Source organism: Pinus tabuliformis, chromosome X, assembly GCF_031772625.1.
Source record: "Pinus tabuliformis cultivar Carrire ecotype Pingquan chromosome X, CPIR1, whole genome shotgun sequence".
Taxonomy (NCBI): Eukaryota; Viridiplantae; Streptophyta; class Pinopsida; order Pinales; family Pinaceae; genus Pinus; species Pinus tabuliformis.
In genome coordinates this window covers 1,456,935,047-1,456,950,592 of record NC_142308.1, presented here as the reverse complement: position 1 = coordinate 1,456,950,592, position 15,546 = coordinate 1,456,935,047, and the positions used below count along the sequence as shown (strand labels likewise).

The following is a 15,546-nucleotide window of genomic DNA, read 5'->3' as shown; positions in this document are numbered from 1 at the left end:
GTGAGTGTTTTGGGCTGCAGGGCAAGGAGAAAAGGCGACCAACACCCACAAGACAAGGTTTGCAACCGAGACGCATGGAACGATCGTTGGTTGTAGGGTAGACAGGTCAGTCGTAGATCACACTCATGAACAAGGCATGAGAGACACACCATTGAACCCTTGCTGGCATAAGAGCCACACAGGTGAGTGGGGTAGAGTTGAGCTGTGGACCCACGTATTAGTGTCGTGTGATGGTAGCCAACAGGGCTATGCTAGTTGTAGTAGAGATAGTCGACCAACTGGCAACTTTGGCAAGTTGCAGTCACAAAGATAGGTTGGGGGATAGTGTCATCAACAGGAGAAACAACCATAGTGTACAAAAAGCAATTTTCTAGCAATGGTTTTTTTAGTTAAGTTTCTAATTTGGAGTTGGCTGCAATCGGTTTGAGGTTTGAGGACAAGTTGGAGGGCGCATATAATTTCATTCCTTGGAAGGTGAGGGTTTCACCGATTCTCATGGAAAATGGCATATGGGAGTTTGTTAACACCAAACTCACACCAACTAGCAACTTTCACAAGTCACATTCATCAAGATACAGGTTGGCAGATAACGTCGTTAGTAGGACAAGTTGCCATAATGTACGGAAAGCAAATTTTCATTAGCAATTTTTTTTTTTGTTCTTTGGTTTGTTTCGATTTTTTATTATTTATTTATTTTTTCTTCTTTGGTTCTTTGTTCTGTTTTGTTGTCCAATTAAGTTTATGATTTGGAGATAGTCGCAACCGGTTTGAGGTTTGAGGACAGGTTGGAGGGTGCATATAACTTCATTCCTTGGAAGGTGAGTGTTTTGTTGATTCTCATGGAGAATGGCATGAGGGTGCATATAACTTCATTCCTTGGAAGGTGAGTGTTTTGTTGATTCTCATGGAGAATGGCATATGGGAGTTTCTTAACACCAAACTTACTTCGCCTATAGTCGCTGTAGATCTGGTCATCCACAATCAAGAGGATGTGAAAGCCAGAAGGATTATCTTTGGATGCGGTGAAAGATCATGTGATTTTCACCTTTCTAAGAAGAATATAGCAAGGGAGATGTGGGAGGCTCTTATGAAGATATACAATGCGATAATACTAACAGGATGATGGGTTGAAAGAAAAGCTTAGAACACCAAGATGACCAGATAAGATATATTGAGCTCTTATCTCCCCAAGATCGCACATGTTTGTAATGAGTTGGCTGCAGTTGGGGAGGCCATGACAAATGGAGATGTGGTTACGACAACCTTGAATGGCTTCACCATGCCATGGGCTCTTTCATCAAGGGCATTGTGACATGAAAACTTTCCTGATTGGGATAGACTATGGGATGATTTCATTCAAGAGGAGAATTGAGAGATCCCTATTAGGAAGCCAACATAGAGGTGATGATGAGAATCTTGCTCTTTGCTAGTCAGAAAATGAAGAGCAAAGGAAAAGGTTTCAACGGATTGAGGAGTCACCCTCACACTCGAAGGAAGACTTGACTAAGGTCAATTATTTTGCATGTCAAGAAATGACACTATGCATCATAATGTCTAGAGAGGAAGAAGGGTTGAAAGGGTATGCAACTTGTTGTAGTTGTGTTGGCAGAAGCCTAGGCGGAAGAGTTTGACAAGAAGTTTGAGATGGAATTCACACTTATTTCCTACCTTTCCTTGAGCACCATACCAATTGGTGTATGGCTTTTGGATAGTGGAGCCATGCATCATATGACAGGAGAACGAGGGTTGTTTGATAGCTTGACAGAGTGGGACTCAAAGATGCATGGGGAGTTTGGTGTTGATACCAAACATGCAGTGAAGAGAGTTGGGACAATATTATTCCAACATGAGCTAGGAGACATGTTGAAAATGAAGGACGTGCTATGGGTGCTAGAACTTAGGAGAAGTTTTCTCTCGGTCTCTATGATAGAGAATAAGGGGTTTGTTGTAGCGTTCCATGATGGACAAGCATTGATCAGATCCGTAGGATCTAGATTTGACGATGGCCACATCATTGGAGTTGGAGAGGGCAACTTGTATAGGCTAAAGGGCCAATCTATTCAAGCAATGCCAAGCAACATCACTGTGACAAAGATTTTAGGGAGGAGGAAGCTTCAAAGATTGGGTAGAGTAGAGGGAGTCAACATGCAGGTTCAGGTGGGAAGGACCAGTCAGCAAATCCTTTCAAGTTTGTCAAGAAGGTCTGATGGTATGAGATGACTTCACAAATTGTTCAGGTCCCATGAGCAAGTTCAAAGGGTTCAGGTCTTCAAAGAAGATTCTGAACCAGTTGGCCAAGAAGGCTTCCAATTCACAGGGAGCAACCATGTTATTATATCCTATACATGTACCTATAGTATATCCTCTACATGCACCTGCTTGAAAGTAACTTTTTCAAACTTTATCCAACCATCTATCCCTGAAGGCTGAAGTATAAAGACAGGCAACCATGTGCCAGGTTTGAAGGGCACTCAATGAACCATTGATGCTGCATCAGTGGATTGACTAACCATTCCATTCTGTAATGTACTCACAAACCGTCGATGCCAAATAGTGAACTCTTTAATAATAAACTCACTGCAAATGATATCCATGGGTATGTACTGTAGATTAATACTCAAATATGGAGTTAAGAAGTTCTATCACAATTGTTAGCTTGAAGAAGTCTGAGAGGAGAAGTGAACTTATAGTTGAACAAGAAGTGAAATACACATGTTCATGTAAAAATAATAGGAGTTGCTGTACAGTTTTATGTGCATGGGAATTATAACTGTTAAATTCAGTACCCCGACTAAAACATTCATGAAATATCTTGCTTTTGATCATGTCTGAATAAGAAAGGACGTCTTTTTTCAATCATAGGTTGGTGTTCAACATTTGGTTTATGGCTATGGACAATTCAATCAATAGGTTCTGACCTTGGGTGTCAACTGCTTTTGACTGATGGATTGCCCAAAGAGATCTTCCCCCAAGAAAAACAAAAGTTGATCAGTAAACAAGCCTTATGTAGCCTCATGTTCTTGAAATGTTATGGACAACACTGAAGTCAGAAACTTTCAGTTTTTTTTTTTTAAATTTATTTGCCAAATGAATTTGTGGTGCCAATGAAATTTAAGTTTTGTGAACATGGTAACTATGATGGGAATTATCACATTAATTCATACAAACTCCCAAACATATAGAATAAGATATGAAAGATAAGATAATTATATTAATGTCTGACAAATGAAGAGGCTTATTCCATACTGATTTAAGGTACAAAACCTATGCTTAACTATATCATTACCCTAGTTAGATCCTGGCTGACTAGATGTACTTCTGGGACCATAGGAGGAATTTTCTCTATTTTAATCATAGTTTTAAACTCTGCCCAATCTGACTTTGGAACAGATCAAACTGGCCAAGTTGATAGGCCACTGGGTCAACTTGGCCATCAACTTGTAGCGGAGGGGCGGTTTGATACCAAACTGGTCCAAACCAGCTCAAACCAGCCTGAACTGGCCGGTCAAACCAACCTCTTTTTTCTTCCATCAGCTAAGATATTTCAATTCCAGCAATTCCTGTAACTGATTCCGCACATTTGTCTGTGGTTTCTTTCTAGAATGTGGCATTGAACTTAATTGTTTCACGTCTGGAACAAGGATAATTTTAGGGGCGAATGTTCGCCCTTTGGCGAAATTAAGGGGTTTTAAATTTTTAGTGGGCGAATATTGTGTATGATAGTACATTTTTACAAATCACCTCAAATAGCCCACCTTATTTTAAGGGAGAGGGTAAAAAAGGTAAATTTAGCCCTTGAAATTAGGACTTACAACCTTCCATTCGCCCATTTTCAAGAATAGGTTTTATTTAAGTGAATCCATTCGCCCATTTTCAAGAATAGTTTTTATTTAAGTGAATCCTATGGGCCAAATACCACATTTATAAAAGAGGTATGGTAAATTAATAAAAATATAAATAAATGAGAGGTATGGTAAATAAATAAAATGGTAAATAAATAAAACATTTTTTATATTTACTCCATAAGTCGCCTTATATACATGTAAGGGTGTAAACAAATAAAATTATAAGTAAAGTGGAGGTATGGTAAATAAATAAAACGTCTTTTTATACTTACTCAAAAGGTATGGTAAATAAATAAAAATATAAATAAACTAGACGTATCGTAAATAAATAAAACCTCTTTTTATATTTAGTCCATAACTCTCGTTCTATTTATGAAGGCTCAAGAAAGAGGTTTTATTTAAGTGAATCCTATGGGCCAAATACCATATTTGTAAAAGAGGTATGGTAAATTAATAAAAATATAAATAAACGAGAGGTATGGTAAAAAAATAAAACATTTTTTTATATTTACTCCATAAGTCACCTTATATTTACGAACACTCAAAAAATGGGTTATATTTAGGTGAAACCTATGGCCAAAATACTATGGGACAAATATCATGGACTAGATTGTTATTAATACCATGCAAAAAACCATTATTAACCCTAATATTAGAATTAATAAAAATAAATATGGCACATGGTATTGACCCATGGTATTCACCAAAACGGCACATGGTATTGACCCATGGTATTCACCTGGAATGTAGCCTATTTAAATGGGGGAATTAAATCAGCATGTAGCCTATGCTAAGATTCACTAGGACTTTACAAAGTTTTATTATTTAGTGAAAGACTCGCCAAGATCTTACAAGATTTTATAATTGAGTAAAATATTCGCCATGCCTGGTGAGAGATTCGCCAAAAAATTATATATACATATTATATTATTGATAAAATCGCCTTCCATTTTTCCTAAATACCATGGAGATTCGCCTATTTATTATATTTATAAATTTAGGGGGGGTTCTTAAAATTTTCCCTGGTCTGGAATCCTCTCTTGCAAGGCATGGACAAGAGAAACATGGCTGATGCAGGTTCTCCACTTACTCCTGCAATAAAGCTAGTTTCTCTGAAAAGTATTCTCTTATACAAGGCTGCCACATCCGGACATAAGGATAAATACTTAAATCAGTAAATCTTTTTCATTGATAGTTGCAGCCGAAAAGTGTTAGTGGGGTAGCTGGGAACATAAAACAATACAAATTCCAGGTTTCATGATATAATCTAGGGACATGCTGAAAATATGGAAATTGCCAATTTTTTTTCAAGTTCTTGAAATCTTCCATGATGAGAAGAAATTCCATGTGCAAAAGATTTTTGAGGAATGTGGGACCAATTAATCCCCCATAGAAAACCTAAATCATGTTACCATTGAGTGTCCATGTATTGTGGATCACAAAACTTTTACAATGTTATGCAAAGATGTGATCCAGCAAATGTTGTTCAACTTCTTGCCAACTGTGAACTTTGGTGATGAGGCGGTGTAAGGAAATGCCACTAGTTTTGCACCAAGGATAGCTATTATCTATGTTACATGATCTGTCAGGCATGGGGGCTGGATCCACGGATTGCCGGATCTGTTATGATTGGAATCTGCTCAGGGTTCATATGGACAGCAAACACTAACGTCAGCATAAGTCACCCATTTGCTGAATTTTATCCATAAAATTCTAAATCTGATGCATGCGAAGAGAGTTTGCATAAGTTTGATGAAGTTTGGCCATTAGATTCACCCTTCAACTATCTGCTTTTTAATAATAATTTTTAATGTGTTTTTATATGGTTTGGGCCTCCATCAAATGCTCCGTCCGTCGTGTTGGAATGTGCCCTCGAGCCTCCACCAAATGCACTGTCCATTGTGCTGGAACGTGAATGCATTTTCTGTCATGTTGGGATGTGCCCTCGGGCCTCCACTATTGCGGTCCAGTGGATAGATGTTATCTGATTCTATATATTAACTAAATCACCAAGTACAATTGCCAAAACATTATGTTTTAGCCACAGCTATTTTAAAAATAGTTAACTAAATCGTTGTGAGATATTGTAATTAATTACATTTATATTATATTAATCTAAACTTATATTACTTATATCTATATATAAGTTATCTGTTATTATTATTATTATTATTTGAATAAACTGAATATAAATTTTGATATACATAACATTTATTATAAAAGATTTGTATTATATATATTATATAGATATGGATATTTGTATATATTTTTAATTTAATAAAATTATAAAAATATATTTATATAATTTTCCTTGCTGTTTCCTGCCATATCCTGATCCTGGTTTTTCAAAAAATTGGTGGATCTGTATCTGCATCCTGGTAACTTAGGCTATTATGAATGATGATAGTCAAAAAGAATTTCAACACCATTTTTTGCACAATCCGATGGATATGTAGGATTGCCATCTGTTAGAGTCTGTGGTTGAAATGGTTTTCACAACACACACACACATATGATGGTTTGGATTCTTGAATCATGGCTTGGAATCTTAATTTTTTTTTTCAATAAAATTTATTTATTTTATGTATCTTTTGGAAATGAGTCATTTAATCCGAGTCGAAACCTGTGTTTGATAGGTCGCCAAGTCGAAGTCTCAGCCCGAGTTTCAAAACTATGATTGTAATACAATTTCTATAAAAAGATTGTAAGATTCCAAAACTTACCTGTCTCAAACTGGAACGTAGTGATGGTTCTTATTAGTAAGACAATAAGAATCATTTCCAGGCATGCTCACAAATTCAGGACAAGCTTGGAAATGTCCTATTTACCTCTAGCACTGCTATCAAACAAATTTGCACCAATTAAGAAAGAACAGATCCAAGTGATAACTATAGGTGATCTGACCCTGTCACTAAGAGATGACTTTTTGTTTGAGTTGGTGCTTTTCCAGCAACATAGGGGTATCACTAGGGTTTCTGTATGCTGTTATTTCTGTGTGTAAATATGTATATAAACTTGAAATTAATCATCATCCTAGCTGCCCTCAAGCGCCTGGAAAACACCCAAGAACATGGTAAAACCTATAACTAAAATTGCATCAGGTGGGATCGCTAGGGTTTCTCTGTGCTGTTATTTCTGTGTAAATGTGCATATAAAATTGAAATTAATCACCATACTAGCTGCCCTCAAGCACCTGGAAAACACCCAAGAACATGGTAAAACCTGTAATTAAAAATGCATCAGGTGGGACTAGTTCCTTTAATTAAATTTCAGCAGCAAAATGGAAACAAATGGAGAAGAACATGCACTTTGAGGGAAAGAACAATTCAAAACGGGAGAGAATATGTGCCTTGAGTGAAAGAGAAATCAAAACAAGTGCATAAGAATGACAATACAAACCCTACTGCACAATTGCTCTCATGAAACAACCGTGAAATTAAAAGGGTTGGGAAAAAACATACCCGAATCTATCTGATATATTAATAGAGTCAGAAAATAGATACAATACAACAAGGGCTGCTCTGTCAATCTCTGGCAAGTAGTAATGGAAGTGCTATCAAGTCCAAAAGGATGGAAGAAGTGTTCCTAAAACTTCCAAGAATAATTCACTCTGTAAAATAATGGTCTAAAGTATGGGAGAAGAGTTTCCTAATGCATGTGCTCTAGAGGTGCGAGATAGGGAACCATGCACTTCAGCAGTAAACTTAGCCATAAATTATGTGCTCATTCATGCACAACTTGACCTCTCTTAGTGCCAAAACTAAGGCATGCAAACTCATGCACGCAAATCCAACACATGCAAACTCCCTCCATGCGTGCAAATATCCATTTTATAATTTCCAACATCTAAAGGGATATCACAATACAGAGTTACATGGATAAGTCTTGGAGTCATCTTGAAATTTCCTGGAATGACAAGCCACATGCATGCACATGCCACACCGATGAATTTGAACCTTTAAAAAGAGCAAATATAGCTTAGGAAACCAATTCACTGCACCAAGATATATCATAAATATCACATCATAAATCAACGTCATGAATGCTCTGGTACATCTATATTTAGCTGCGATGTGTCCAAATGCGAGACAAACTGCCACTTGTTGGTGAACATCCTAGAATCTAACCACTCATCCTTTTTCCAAACTGGAATCACATAACAATTCTAGCATTGCACAATGGAACCATGACATTGTCCATCCACCTGCTAAAAATAGACCTACTAAAATAGACATGTCAAAAATAGTAGTTCCACCTCCAACCAAATATGTTAATTTTAGATATGTTCTATGCTGATAGCAAATTTACTTGAATTTTCAAAGTTAGCTTAATATCAATTCCAGATTAGCAATCACATTTAGCATGATAGTAAAATGCAGATAGAACATAAATACAGATCGCAGAAGACAAGCCAAGACAAGACAAGAGGACACAAGATGTGGCGCGAGCCAGGGACAAACCCCAATGTGGGGAAACCCTTGATCAATTCTTCTTATATGTTCTTCAATAGTTCAGCAGAGATAGAGAGAGAGATAATACATATACAACAGAAGTCAGCACTTTGACTTATCTAACAAGAGCATAGATCATCTCTAAGAAAATGATACATGAGATGGCTGAACTCAGTTGAAGACATGCTGCTTCAACTGATTCTCCAAGCTGACTCCTTCACCTATCATTGTGCTGCATCTTGTAATCATGCTGCACCTCACTGTGCTGCACCATGCTGCACCCATCATCACTATGCTGGACCTCATGACCATGCTGCACACATCATACTATGTCCATCATCACTGTGCTGCATCATGCTGCACCATTCACACTGCTGTACCTGTCATTGTGCACTATGCTGCACCATCATACTGTCATGCTGCACCTTATTACATAGAGCTGCACCTTATTACGCCATGCTGCAACTTATTACATACAGCTGCACCTTATTACATACTTTCATCCAACCATGAAAGAGTGCAGACATATATATCACTGATATACATGCAGATCCATATACTGTCCTTGTCTGAAGTCATTCCTCCGAGAGATTGTATATAGGATTGCTGTAGACTCACATAACAGCGTATTAGATTTAGGCTTCCATAACATGACAGCGTATAGGTTAGGCTTCCATAACAGCGTATTAGGCTTCCATTTTTCCATAACATGACAGCGTATAGGATTCTCTATTAGGACAGCGTAGATGCTTCTCCATGATCTTCCATAGTTTCATGTTAGGGCAGCGTAGATGCTTAGGGCACTCATTCTATGGCAGCGTATAGGTTAGGCTTCCATAACAGCATATTAGGCTTCCATTTTTCCATAACATGACAGCGTATAGGATTCTCTATTAGGACAGCGTAGATGCTTCTCCATAATCTTCCATAGTTTCATGTTAGGGCAGCATAGATGCTCAGGGCAATTATTCTATGGCAGCGTATACTCTTAGTGACTCTTCCTTCCACTAAGACCCAAACGAGTGGAGAGGAAGAGATCACAAGAGAAAATGTACGTTCTCAAATGACTAACAAGCCACCGCCTTTTATACTAAAAACGTTGAGCACAAGTGGGGGCAATTTGGTTGCTGGCCGACCTTGACGAATTGTCCCATAACACAAATAAATTCATATGTCCATGAATACTTGTCGGAATCGGACGATTTTTAGATCAATCCTACACCTCTTGATGAGAGGGATCCATGAAAAATATCAGCTGCCATAAATAAGATGACCCACATGGAGTTTGGCCCTAGTTGCCAATTTTAACAAAATAGGAGTCTTGGATTGTCAAGATAACAACTGTGGCGACACTTACTGTAGATAACACTTCTGAAAATAAGCACTGCTAAAAATAGCCACTGCTTATATGTCATTGAAAATAGTCTCATTGGATTTGTCTTCATGCACAGAACCTAGATATGTGGTCTGATTTGACATGCAAGTCCTGTAACTGTAAGTGCTAAAAATAGTGGTTTCATACCTTGCATGTTGTTGGAATGAAGCTCATTGGTACTGTGAGCTCACAAGGACCAGGAATATGTAGTTAACTCTGATGTGTGGATCTTGGAGCTCTCACTTCTAGAAAGTAGAAATGCTTAAAGTAGCAAGTTTTCAAAATCTGTTGTAACTTGATGTGTAGCAAAATTTGATCAATTTGTAACCCTGGATGTGCATGTGAATGAGCCAACATGATGAAATCAAGTTGGAACTTGACCCTCCAGTTGTGCATGCGATGTAGGGTTTTACAAGTACATAGCGCTAGGCAACAGCAGTCGGTGTGTGACTACATTATATTCTTAATTTATGTGAGCAAGTTTTTTAGTCGATAATTTTCGATTAAACACTGGTAGAAAATTCCTCAGATTCGCTCAGATAATTTTCCGCACACCCTGATGAACCCCGGTTTACAATCCTTCAGAATTGATAACGAATAAGGAAACCAACTATCGGTAACTGCCCTATTATGTCTTATTATATACCATTGTATGTTTCTTCAAAGATGCTAATATATTCTTCAGTAATTGTTACATGGCAACACTTGAATGGTACTTCTTGTTGTTGATTTACTATACCTCTTTCTAAAAATTGTAATGCTGCTGCTGCTAGTATAATCTTCTACAACCAGTATAGATATGGTGAGAACTGACTTAATGTTAGATTATATTGTTTGTTTCTGGTGTCAGGTTTGCTGCCAGACTATTGGCTTGGGTTCTTAGCCGAATAATGGGAGCATCTGTCCAATTTCGTGTTGCAGGATGCAACTGTGCCAGGGATGTATTGGTGAAGTTTAAGAAGGTTTGCTTGCTGCACAAGAAAGTCCCTAATTTATGTTGAAGGGGCATTCAACATTCTGAACGCCTATGACAATATGTTTCCATTCTTATAGTTTTTAAATTGTTGCTCTGAGTGCATGTGTTTATTTGATCTTCATTCAGGTTCTGAATCTTTGGGCATGGCTTTTTGGGTCTATGTCTTTGCTGACCTATCGAGATCCAGATAGTTTGGCACATAAAAGCCTATTTCCTACTGAATGATTAGCTTTTCTGCAGTGAGCTTGATCCTGCAAAATATCATTTGATTTCTTTCATACTAATAGAGTTGGTGTCTGTTACATCTGAGTGTGCATTCAGTAAGAAAATATCGCTGACATGTGAAACCGTTGCCTATGCCAGAACAGTTTAGAATAGCTAAACCATTTTGTTTAATGGTAGCGAGGAATCTATACAACAGATAAATAGATATTGGTTTTCCTGAGCCAGGCTAAATATAAATATGCCTGGAAAAATCCAAAATTCAGAAAGGATCTATCTATTTACTTAAATAACTGGTACTAGTATGGAGAAATTGGCTGGAAGTTGGAAATCAAATGAAAGAGGTGTTCTAAATTCTTGACAATTAACCTTGTACCTTCTGATGTTTATTCATGAACACCTATATCAAAAATGTATTGCACAAAATTCACAAGAATAAGAATGAAAAGATACTGAGTAAAAGGTTTAAATATTCAGATTCTGATGCTTGGACTGCAGTGTGCAAATGAATTGCATAGTGGTTGACAAAGAATGATCAAATTGAAAGCAGATTTATTTGTTGCAGAGAATCAGATTTTTAAAGTGTTGTGTTTTTTATCCATTTAGTTGCATATACATCTTTTTCATTAATGAGAATTTACAATTTCAAGATTTAAAATTCTTAAGACAAAATAGACAAAGCCAAATGGCATTAAAGCATAGAGAAATGATTTTCTCAAGAATAGATAACTTAAGAAGTGAATATTTCAGGAGTGTTAAACCTAGTTTGGAGGTTTTTTAAGAATTCGGGAATATGGTTTTGTGATAAGCTTTTTATCTTTTCCTAGTCATCTGTAATATCGAAGACAACATGAATTTTCTGACATAGGTGTTAATTTTCGTAACCCCAACAACCTGGCTTATTGTTTCCTAGCAGGTTTCTGCTGTAAATTACTTGTTACATAGATCCAGTGAATAAAAGTACAACTGATATTTTAACAGGTAAATATGTTGATTTGTGGTAGCATCGGATGTGCTCTAGCCATGAAAATTGGTGGAGAGGTTAAAGCACATGAGATCTCCAAGACCTAGAAATGGTTTGGGCAGATTGTACCCGGTTTGGGAGATATTAAAATAATTAATATTTTTAATGGAGTTCCTAAGAGGAAGCTTGAGGGTCAATTGGAGAACACACCAGAGTGATCAGTCATTCATTTTGCTAGAGCGTGGTTGCTAAGCAAAGTTGAATCAGCGATCAACAGCGAGGGGCAGTGAGTACAAGGTAAAGAGGCAGAGACAGTAATGAGAGACCGAAGCAGAGAGAGCAAGAGCAACAGCCAGTTCAGGTCACACAGAGCCCAACAGAAACGACACAAAGGCCAGAGGGACTATGTCATCCACGTAGAGGCTATTGGAGTGACACAGAGGCTCCCAGAGGCTATGCAGTGCTTCAGAGGGCTGACGCAGAGGGTCTTGGGGCTGATGCAGAGGCCAGAAGGGCCAACGGTGAGCTTCAAAGTCGTCGGAGAAGGTTTCGTGGGACAGGTTTTCTGAATACATGTTTCCGAATATAGAGGTATTGCTGCCGTGTATTTTTCTTTGTCGGGTGAGCCGGTTAGGCACCTAATTGTACTCAGAAATACTGCATAATAATATAACCCTCAAAATAGCTGCATGGGTTTTCCCACATTGGGTTTTTCCGGTGCAGGATGGCACAAAGAGGTGTGCAACGGTGCGAGATGCAAGGAGTTGTTGCAGCAACGCAGAGGTTAGTAGAAGAAGAACTTGTTAGCGCAGAGAGAGCTTCAACATCAAGAGTGTTTCTAGCCTGATAGGGATGTCAGAAGTCGGGTGGATCAGTTACTTACTTCTCAGTAACTGAGTTGTAGTGCAGTAGCACGATGCAGCATGATGAGAGGGGGATGCAGTGCAGATGTAGTGTTGGGAGGATGGACCAACAACAACACGGATGTAGAGGGAGACGTCGTACGGATGCATCAGTGGCAGTGGGAGGGCCATGGGCTGTAGTACAGGATGCAACAGTGTAGAGGATGTTGGGCGGGGAGGCCTAGCATCAACACATGCATCGGTGCCAGATAACCAGAGTGATGCTCAGTGAGGAGTATTACTAGAGCACAATCCTCGCTAAGAGAGGGATTGTTGATTTGTGGGAGCATCGGATGAGCTCTAGCCATGAAAATTGGTGGATAGGCTAAAACACATGAGATATCCAAGACCCAGAAATGGTTTGGGTAGATTGTACCCAGTTTGGGAGATATTAAAATAATTGATATTTTTAATGGAGTTCCTAACTCTAAACTTAAGAAAAATAAAATATTAATGGGTATTAATATAAAACTGGGTTAGAAGGTTACAAAAGTCATGTATCAAGCCAAATCTAATCTTAGCTGTTGATTAGAGATTTAATCTCGGCCGTTGATGGACCAACGAGGAAAGTATAAGAGGAGGCATGAGGGTCAGTTGGAGAACACACTAGAGTGATCAATCATTCATTTTGCTAGAGTGGGGTTGCTAAGCAAAGTTGAATTAGTGATCAGCAGTGAGGGGCAGTGAGTACGAGGCAGAGAGGCAGAGACAGTACTAAGAGACCAGCGCAGAAGCATAGAGAGCGAGAGCAACAACCAGTTCAGGCCACACAGAGCCCAATAGAGACAACGTAGAGGCCAAAGGGATTATGTCATCCACACAGAGGGTCCCAGAGGTTGCGCAGTGCCTTAGAGGGCTGATGCAGAGGGTCCTAGGGCTGACGCAGAGGCTAGAAGGGCCAACGCTGAGCTTCAGAGTCACCAGAGAGGGTTTCGTGGGACAGGTTTTATGAATACCTGTTTCCGAATACAGAGGTATTGCTGCAGTGTGTTTTTCTCTGTCGGGTGAGCCGGTTATGCACCTAGTTGTACTCAGAAAGACTACATAATAATATAACCCTCAGAATAGCTGCATCGGTTTTCCCGCATTGGGTTTTTTCGGGGATATTTGTCCAAAAATAATAGTGTCACTTGTGTGCTTGTTTTCTTTCAGTTGTTGATCTGTAGATGTTGTGACTGTATTGTGTTTATTTTGGTATTCAAATGTATTAAATAACTTGTTCGAATTTAAACACGTAGAAGAAATAAATCGGCAGAATACAGATTAATTTTCTAACGGGTAGACTTAGAAAATTCAACAAAATAAAGATAAACAACAGAATCAAATTAACACACCAACCTTAAACACATGCACACAAGGTTTCTGCCCTTCAAGTCTACTGATTCATCAACAATAATCTATAGCATAAAAGGATTCCCTTGTTGGGATAATGGCTTTCTAAAGAGAAACAAATACAACGAAACCTGGAAGTGATCCAGATGATCAAACCCTCTGCATATATGTCCTTTGATTTTGGTTGGCTGATATAGTTCATTCTCCCTTGCTGCCCCTTGCACTCTTCCTCGAATCCTGCACACTTGGATGAAAGTCCTCCTTCTCCCAATCACTGAGATCTCACTATCTCACCGTGTCTTATGCTCAAATAAGTATCTCCTCCCTTAGCTTAGCTTTCCTTTTATAAGTTTGAGTTATTGACCAAATCCATTACCTTAATTTCCAAAGTGATTGACAATTGAAATTAGATCTCAACATCTCATGAGATCAATGGTTGAGATTCATCTAATTCACTAATGCAAATAACCTTTGCATTTCATTAGATTAACCTACTTTATCTGACAAAAGTCAATTACTTTAATATTAAAGTAATTGCTAAGGTTAAAAGTCAATTAGGTGACTTCCGCACATCCAGGCACTTAAGCTTATGCAGAAGTACCTGCAGAAGCTACAAATATCAACACTCCCTTTTAGAGAGGAATGTACTTTTGGAAGAACCCTCTAGTCTTGGCATACTGTTCCATGCATTATCCTTCACCATGGCTTTCCTCCAAACCTCTGGGTCCATTGCTTTTTCAATGACACTACTCATCAATGCGATGTAGTTTGTAAACTTCTTCAAAGGCATGCTCTCCCTGAATGTGCTCCTAGGAGCCACCACATTCTCATGAACAACCCTCAATACCTATTCAAGCCACTTGGTTCTCTTGAAAGAATTTGAAGGAGCTATTGTTACCTTCCCACTTGAAGGTTGACTGCTTGAACTAGAAGTTGCTACATGTTGCTCTACCTTCGGAACTTCTTGCTTCTCATCCTCTGTCACCATTGCTGGAAACTCATGAGACTGTATAGATGCCAAGTTCCCCTCGAAGTTAACATCTTTGCTTACAAGTATCTTCCACTGTGTTAGTATGAAGATCTTGTAAGCTTTTGAGTTTCAGAATAACCAACAAATATCCCCCTTTGCCTTGAAGGCTCTAGCTTTGTCCTCTTCTCCATAGGAACATGGATGTAAATTGGACAACCAAAGATCCTAAAGTGTTCTATCTTTGGCTTCATCCTTGTGAATGCTCCTTAGGAGTCTTGTCCCCCCAATATTCTGCGAGGACTCCTGTTCTGCACATAAATTATAATGTTACACGCCTCTTCCTAAAGAAACATAGGCAACTTCCTAGTCATGCAACATAGCCTTGGTTGAACTAGTGATGTTACAATTCTTTCTCTCCGCAGCCCATTTTGTTGAGGGTTGTACAAGATTGTCATCTCCCTCTTGATCCTTGCCTCCTTGTAGAAATCCTTGAAGTCATTGGAGGTGTA

The 15,546-nt window shown here is 38.5% G+C and overlaps 1 protein-coding gene across 1 annotated transcript in view; it reads left to right on the top strand.

The window, feature by feature from the left end:
- Positions 1–15,546, top strand: part of LOC149145505 (protein SABRE-like) — a 366,058-nt gene that overhangs the window by 14,741 nt on the left and 335,771 nt on the right. Inside the window, 1 exon segment of the mRNA XM_089452896.1 lies at positions 10,522–10,633. Coding sequence (XP_089309022.1) covers positions 10,522–10,633 — 112 coding nt within the window.